General features: G+C 59.3%; 1 protein-coding gene across 1 annotated transcript; it reads left to right on the forward strand.

The window, feature by feature from the left end:
- Window positions 1-1,699: 1,699 nt before the first annotated feature.
- Window positions 1,700-7,339, forward strand: LOC121162042 (nuclear receptor subfamily 4 group A member 1). The gene is made up of 6 exons (XM_040988814.1): window positions 1,700-2,746; window positions 3,496-3,625; window positions 3,883-4,034; window positions 4,262-4,464; window positions 4,596-4,774; window positions 6,751-7,339. Exons 1-6 carry the CDS (start codon window positions 1,739-1,741, stop codon window positions 7,029-7,031), a joined length of 1,953 nt encoding a protein of 650 aa, XP_040844748.1. The 5' UTR covers window positions 1,700-1,738; the 3' UTR covers window positions 7,032-7,339.
- The last annotated feature ends 641 nt before the right edge of the window (window positions 7,340-7,980 follow it).

Here is a 7,980-nt window from a genome sequence, read left to right on the forward strand (position 1 = left end):
CAAATCACCTTGTTGCCAGGACCTGCCTGAAGCCGGATTCTCTCTATTCCAGCGTTCAACCCCACCTCTTCCTCCTCCCTGTGGGACTACCTTCCCCCACCCTCCCCTCCCTGAGGCTAACATGTAAGTCCATATCTTGTGTTCAGTACCTGCGTGAAGGGGTGTGTGTTGTGTGTGTGTGTGTGTGTGGAGGGGGGAGTTGATTGGTGGGGGTTGATCCGGATGTGGGTAGTGCCAAGGGAGAAACAGGATTTGAATAAGGCTGGAATGAACGCCCAGTTCTGCCTGGCTGCCCAGCCTTTCCTCCTCCACCCCCAACCCATCCCTGCCCAGGCTGTCCCTGGGGCGGGCAGACGTGGCCACTCTTATCTCTGGCAGGTGCTGTAGTTCTGGGCACAGGTGTCACTGGATGGGTGGAGCTTGAACTTTGAGGGGCTCTGAGGTCCCCAGTCGGTTTTCTGAGTGTCAGGCTGGGATAGAGCAGGCCCGGGGGGCCCCTTGGAGGTTGAAGGGGGGCGAGGATCAGGCCAGCCTTGCTGGGCTGGTGGCCAGGGCAGTGGAGTGGTGACGGCCTTTGTCCTCGTCGCTGTCCCCTTGGTTTTGGTACTTTCTGCGCTGGCTCCATTTCCCCTCTCAACTCTAGTTCCCTGCCTTGGCGAGGGCAGAGGTGGGCACATCCCCAGCATGGAGGTGCAGATGGAGAGTGTCCTGGAGTTTCCAGGGAGGTGCTTGGTGACCACTCAATGATTTCAAGGTTCCCCTGAGTGATGCCATGTCTGCCGCTCGGGCTCCATGGGGTTGGGGGCCGGGTGGTCCCCTTTGCCTGGCCGCTGGATTCTTTAGGGCACAGAGCTGCCTTCGAACTCTTTGTCTCCCCTCCCCCCGGGTCCTGTACCTCAAGTCTCCCACTGTATCCACATTAACAGATCTCTCAGCACAATAGCAAGAGTAACAGAGAAACTTCTCAGAGGGACCCAACCTTGCTCCTGGGCCTGGCAGTGGAGGAGGGGCTGAGTCTCCTCCCGCTGCCCCCGCCTTGTGCCCCCTCCTGCTAGGATATGGCCTTTAAAAGTGTTTTGCCGGGTTACTTGATCCCTTGGGGAAGCTGGGCGCTCTTCCTCTCAGCCTCTGAGAGCATCCCAGGCAATGCCAGGCGTGTGCCCAGCCCCAGATGGCAGGCCTGGGGGGGTGTGCGTGGGCTGTGCCGCCTGGCCTCGGTATGCAGGCTGGGGCTGGGACGAGTCCCGTGCATTGCTGCCTGGGGCCCCTTCTAGATGGGGTGAACCATACCTCCAGTTCCTCTTCCATTTCTAGAATGTGCCATTGTTCAGCCCTGGGAAGCTGTGGGGTGGGGGTTCTGCCATGGTTGGATGTGCCTGGGAATATGCCCAAGGAAGTATCTGGTTGGAGGCACAGCATATCTGCACCACCCCCCACCCTTGGCGTGGGGTGTTGGGGCTGGGCTGAGACTTTGTAAGGTTGACTGTCCCACCCAGCCTTCTCCCAGCCCGCACCCACGCCTTCCTTGCTTGAGGAGGGGCAGGGGGCCTGAAGAACACAGCTTCTCCCTGTTCCCGCAGAGAAGTGCTGGCTGTGTGCCTTGCCTGGGGTTCCCAGGCCGGCTGGGTGTGGCTGGGCTGCCCACAGATCCCACTCTGGCTAGGGATGGGGTGGGGCGTCGGGGGATGCTGGGTGCTGTAACCCTTGTGCCTCAGTGTCCCTTCATTGGGCCGCAAAAATGGCTGGCTACCCTGGGCTGAGCCCTGGAGCCCAAGCTTTGTTCACTGATTCTTCATCCCCTGCCCCTCTAACCTCTGCAGATATGCCCTGTATCCAAGCCCAATATGGGACAGCGGCGCCAAGCCCAGGACCACGTGACCATCTGGCAGGAGACCCCCTGACCCCCGAGTTCACCAAGCCCGCCATGGACCTGGCCAGCCCTGAGGCGGCCCCAGCCGCCCCCACTGCCCTGCCAAGCTTTAGCACTTTCATGGACGGCTACGCGGGAGAATTTGACACCTTCCTCTACCAGCTGCCGGCGACGGCCCAGCCTTGCTCCTCTGCCTCCTCGTCCTCCTCCTCCTCCTCTTCGGCCTCCTCCACCTCCTCGTCTTCAGCCACCTCCCCCGCCTCTGCTTCCTTCAAGTTCGAGGACTTCCACGTGTACGGTTGCTACCCCGGCGCGCTGAGCGGCCCCCTGGACGAGACCCTGTCCTCCAGTGGCTCTGACTACTATGGCAGTCCCTGCTCGGCACCGTCACCATCCACCCCTAGTTTCCAGCCCCCCCAGCTCTCTCCCTGGGACAGCTCCTTCGGCCACTTCTCCCCTAGCCAGACTTACGATGGCCTGCGGGCATGGACAGAGCAGCTGCCCAAGGCGTCGGGGTCTCACTCCGTTGCCCCGCCGCTGCCGACAGCACCGGCCTTCTTCTCCTTCAGCCCCCCGGCTGGCTCCAGCCCCAGCCCCAGCCTGGCCCAGAGCTCCCTGAAGCTGTTTCCATCATCCCAGGCCACCCCCCAGCTCCGAGAGGGGGATAGTTATTCCATGACGGGGGCTTTCCCAGGCCTGGCACCCACCTCCCCGCACCTTGACAGCTCGGGGATGCTCGATGTGTCTGCAACTTCAGCCAAGGCCCGGAGTGGGGCCTCCGGAGGCAGTGAGGGCCGCTGCGCGGTGTGTGGGGACAACGCCTCCTGCCAGCATTATGGTGTCCGCACCTGTGAAGGCTGCAAGGGCTTCTTCAAGGTACTTGGTTGCCCCGGGCTAGGCTTCCTAGAGCAGGAGAGGCTGGTGGCTCAGCAGTGGTGGTGGTGGGGGAGGTGTTTACTCCCAGCTCAGCCTGCCGGAGGACCCCCTTCCTGGTGGCCTGGTGCCTAAGGGGCCACAGAGAGCTGGCGGGAGGGAAGGAGGGAGGTAGTCCAGGAGGGGGCATCTGAGTGGCTGGCCTCTGACTTGCCCCTTGCTGGCCCTGCTCTCCAGCAAGGGCCTCGTGGGATGGGGTGCCCCAGGCGCTCGTGGTCCTGGCATGAGATCAAAGAATCTGGGTAGAGAGGATTTGGTTCGTGAGGGCTGGGGGTGGACCCAGGAACAAGCTGTGTTTGTGTCCCCCAGTGCTGGGGGCCTGCTCAGCTTCCGGTCTCCACCTCCAACCCCAGCCCCACGGCCTCTCCTTGGTGCCCTCTGGGGAAAGGACAGACAGACACAAGCGCATTAAGAAGGTGCAGGTGTCAAGACTGTAGGGTCCCCATCTCCTGTCCTAGGGGGTCTTCCTCTTAAGACAGAAGTCTCAAGCACCCCGTCTCTTAAGATTTTTTCCCCACTCCCCACCCCCACCCGTCCATCTCTTCCCTTCCTTGCCACCCAAATGTTAGAAAAATAGCGACGAACAGAGGGCGCTTTTGTCTGCCATGGCAGCAGGATCTGGATGGGTCCCCTCCCCTGGGCTCCCCCCCACTCTGACAGCCTGTTCCGTGTTGTCCCCCTCCCCCACCCAGCGCACAGTGCAGAAAAACGCCAAGTACATCTGCTTGGCGAACAAGGACTGCCCTGTGGACAAGAGGCGGCGGAACCGCTGCCAGTTCTGCCGCTTCCAGAAGTGCCTGGCTGTGGGCATGGTGAAGGAAGGTGGGTGTCTGGGCCACAGTCCAGTGCGGCCAGGGGCAGGGTGGAGTCCCCAGGCAGGCCTGTGTGTGCTAGGATGCCCACTGTGGGGCCGTGGGGCTGGACCCCCGGAGGTCCGGTGGGAGGCAGCCTGGATCGTGTGGGTAGTGATGGTGGAGGTGGGATGGGGCGGTGGTCCTTGGGGTTGGGGAGGGGTCGTCTTGGCAGTGTGAGGAGCACAACCTCTCCCCTCCCCTTATCCCTGGTCTGTTTCTCCACAGTTGTCCGGACGGACAGCCTGAAAGGACGGCGGGGCCGGCTGCCTTCGAAACCCAAGCACCCACCAGATGCCACTCCTGCCAATCTCCTTACTGCGCTGGTGCGGGCGCACCTGGACTCAGGGCCCAGCACAGCCAAGCTGGACTATTCCAAGGTGAGGCGGGCAGGTGCAGTGCCTTGGTGCCGTTCGTGAGAGGCCGGCTCTGGGTGGACAAGCTGGGAAAGGGGGATTGGGAGTCAGCTGGGTTGATGAGAGAGAAGTGAGCATGCCTTTGGGTGGCCAGCCCCAACCCTACCTGGTGGATCCGTGAGAGCTGGGCCTGATCTTGGATCAGGCGTCCCCAACTTGGGACACTGACTCCTGGGGGACTGTTCACCCAGTTCCAGGAGCCGGTGCTGCCCCGCTTTGGGAAGGAGGACGCTGGGGATGTGCAGCAGTTCTACGACCTGCTCTCCGCGTCCCTGGAGGTCATCCGCAAGTGGGCTGAGAAGATCCCTGGCTTTGCCGAGCTGTCGCCGGGCGACCAGGACCTGCTGCTAGAGTCGGCCTTCCTGGAGCTCTTCAGCCTCCGCCTGGCCTACCGGTGAGCTGCTGGCCGCCAGCTCCCGGGCCCCCTTCCCCTGCTGGCCCTGTCTTGGGCCCTTGGGACATCTCCCCTCCCCCAGCGAGCCCTGACCAGTCCTTCTCTGTTCTGCATTTCCTGCCGCTTGCCAGGTCTAAGCCGGGCGAAGGGAAGCTCATCTTCTGCTCCGGCCTGGTGCTGCACCGGCTGCAGTGTGCCCGTGGCTTCGGCGACTGGATCGACAGCATCCTGGCCTTCTCGAGGTCCCTGCACGGCCTTGTGGTCGATGTCCCTGCCTTTGCCTGCCTCTCTGCTCTTGTGCTTACCAACGGTGAGCGCTCAGCACCAGGCTGGGTCCCAGGAGGTGGCTGGCATTTGGGGGTCCTGGAGCCTCTGGTCTACAGGAGCAGGACCTGGATTCCTGGCTGCTTGGGGAGTGTTGGGGGCTCACCAGCTGCTTCCAGCTCCGAAGCCTAAGCCAGCCTGCAGGTGGCACGTGGCTGGCCTAGGGTTTTAGTGTTGTGAGTAGCCGGCACCTTGGCCAGCTCCTCGTCCCCTCCACCACCCCAGGGTCCTTCCTTGTACCTCTGTGTTAGTTCCAGCCGCCCCCAGAGGTTGCCACTGTAGTGGCTTCAGGCCGCACAGATGAGCCCTGCATGTTGGGGCTCCAAGTGACACATTGCAGTTGCTCAGGGCAGACTCGGGGTTCTGTGTAGGGGTTTCCGGTCTCTGCTCCTTCAGGTACTGGAGTCCACCTTCCCCTCCCCTGGCCTTTCTTTGACATATATGTTACATGGGGCCCAGTCATGTAGAACAAAATTGGAGGTACTCTGGGCTGGAGAGAGGGCGCAGGGAATTCTGTAGGCTCTCCTGGAAGGTGTCAGCTTGAGGTACGGGTGGGGAGTGTCGAGCCCCTGGACCATACAGAACCCCTGAATCCATTTGGTCTGGCCCTGCCAAAGCAACTGCATTTAGGACTCAAACTTCAATAAGTGTGTAGCAGGCTCATTTATTTATTAAAAATTTTTTTTTTTACTGTGACTTACTTGAAAGGCAGTTACAGAGAGTGAGACAGTGAGAGATGCTTGCACCTGCAGGTTCACTCCCCAAGTGGTCACAAGGGCCAGGCCAGGGTGGGCGAGGACTGGGCCAGGGACTCCACCTGGGTTTCCCTTATGGGCATCAGGGGCCTGAGCACTTGGCCATCTTCTGCCTGTCCAATATAGGAGCAGGGAGCTGCATGGGAAGCAGGGTAGCTGCGACTCAAGCTGGCATTCATATGGGATACCCACCTCTACTGCATCTCAGGATCATTTTTTTTTATAAGATTTATTTATTTTTATTGAAAAGTAAGATATACCAAGAGGAGAGACAGAGAGGAAGATCTTCCATCTGATGGTTCACTCCCCAAGAGACCGCAACAGCTGGAGCTGAGCCAATCTGAAGCCAGGAGCTTCTTCTGGCTCTCCCATGCGGGTGCAGGGTCCCAAGGCTTTGGGCTATCCTCAACTGCTTTCCCAGGCCACAGCAGGGAGCTGGATGGGAAGTGGGGCCACTGGGATTAAAACTGCAACCATATGGGATCCCGACGTGTTCAAGGGAAGGACTTTGGTCGTTACACTGTGACTCCGGGCCCTAGGCTCATTGTTTTTTCCAAGTTGTATCATGGGCCCGGCGGCGTGGCCTAACGGCAAAAGTCCTCGCCTTGAACGCGCCGGGATCCCATATGGGCACCGGTTCTAATCCCGGCAGCTCCACTTCCCATCCAGCTCCCTGCCTGTGGCATGGGAAAGCAGTTGAGGACGGCCCAAGGCTTTGGGACCCTGCACCCGTATGGCATACCCCGAAGAAGTTCCTGGATCCTGGCTTCGGATCAGCATAGCATTGGCTGTTGCACTCACTTGGGGAGTGAATCATTGGACGGAAGATCTTCTTCTCTGTCTCTCCTCCTCTCTGTATATCTGACTTTCCAATAAATAAATAAATCTTTAAAAAACAAAACAAAACAAAAATCTTGTATCATCCATGAATGGTATCCTAAACTCCCAAGTGGCTCCTGATCTCTGCTCTACAGCTTCTCAGAACAGTCTAGAAGAAAAGCTCTGAGCCTAGCCAGAAAGTCAGGCGCAGGGCTTTACAGTTTTTGTGTGTGATCCTGGGTGTGTCTTGTAAGCTGTCCTGGCTTCAGTTCCTCATTGGAAAAGTGAGCCTGAGTAGGCTTCCTGCCTCAGACCCCCTGAGTCGGGGCTGCAGTGAGGGTGTGTCTGGGGTCCCTGCAGGTGACTGATTCTGTCCTTTCCCTTGCAGAGCGACACGGGCTGCAGGAGCCCTGGCGGGTGGAGGAGCTGCAGAACCGCATCCTCAGCTGCCTGAAGGAGCACCTGGAGGCGGTGACGGGGGAGCCCCAGCCGGCCGTGACGGGGGAGCCCCAGCCGGCCAGCCGTCTGTCCCGTCTTCTGGGCAAACTGCCTGAGCTGCGAACCATGGGTAAACAGGGCCTACAGCGCATCTTCTACCTCAAGCTGGAGGACCTGGTGCCCCCTCCGCCCATCGTGGACAAGATCTTAATGGACACGCTGCCCTTCTGACCACAGCGCCAGGACCTGCATGCACACGCACAAGCGTGTGCTGCTCGGACACCACCCCACGTGCCTTTAGTCCACGGACCCCCGCTCCCTCTCTGCTGAACCTGTGGGAGCCTGGGCTCGAGCTGCAGGCTGGCCCACCTCCTCACGCACTCCAGAGGCTGCGCAGGGGAGCTCAAGCCCTCGGGAGGGGCATGCTTTCACGGGGGCAACCCCGCTATCTGTCTTACCCCTGCTCTGGCCTTTGTGGTGTTTTTTTTTTTTTTTTTTGTAAGATAAACCGTTTTTAACACACACCGCTGTGCTGTAAATAAGCCAGATGCTGCTGTAAATACAGGAAGGAAGAGGTTGAGGTGGGAGTGGGGGTTGGGAGGGAAGGAACGGGGCAGCCTTCTGTGTATGCTCCCTCCCACCCTGCCCTCTTTCCACGTGTATATAGACTATCATTTGAGAGAGAAGCCAAATGAAAAATTATGACATTTATACTTGTGTATTTTTCTTGGATTTGTAGTATGTGACTTTTCTGATTAATATATTTAATATATTGATTAAAAAATAGACCTGTAGCTGGAATTGGGGCTGTGTTTTCCTCTGAACCCTCCCTCTACCCCCCTCTTCCCACCGGCCATACCCCCATCACCCCACAAGACACTGAGGTGAGCCTGGACAGATCTTGGGTGCTGCCAACTGCTTGGGTACTCATTGTGCAGGGAACTGGCATGCTGAGTGCCTCGGCTTCATTTCCAGCACATACGGAGCCCCCGGGTCACAGACGAGGGCCTGGCTCTTGGCTAACCAAGAGGCTGCTGAATCAGCCACCTGCCGGCTTCAGGACTCACCTGCAGTCGGTAACTTTTGAGTCTCGGTTTCTACTTCCGTCAAGCAGGAAGAGGAAGAGACTGGGTCTGGTAAGAGCTTTGCTCAGGACGAGCGGTGTATGCAGGGCTGAGGC

This window comes from Ochotona curzoniae, unplaced genomic scaffold, assembly GCF_017591425.1.
Source record: "Ochotona curzoniae isolate NIBS_2020 unplaced genomic scaffold, NIBS_Ocur_1.0 contig_1014, whole genome shotgun sequence".
NCBI lineage: Eukaryota > Metazoa > Chordata > Mammalia > Lagomorpha > Ochotonidae > Ochotona > Ochotona curzoniae.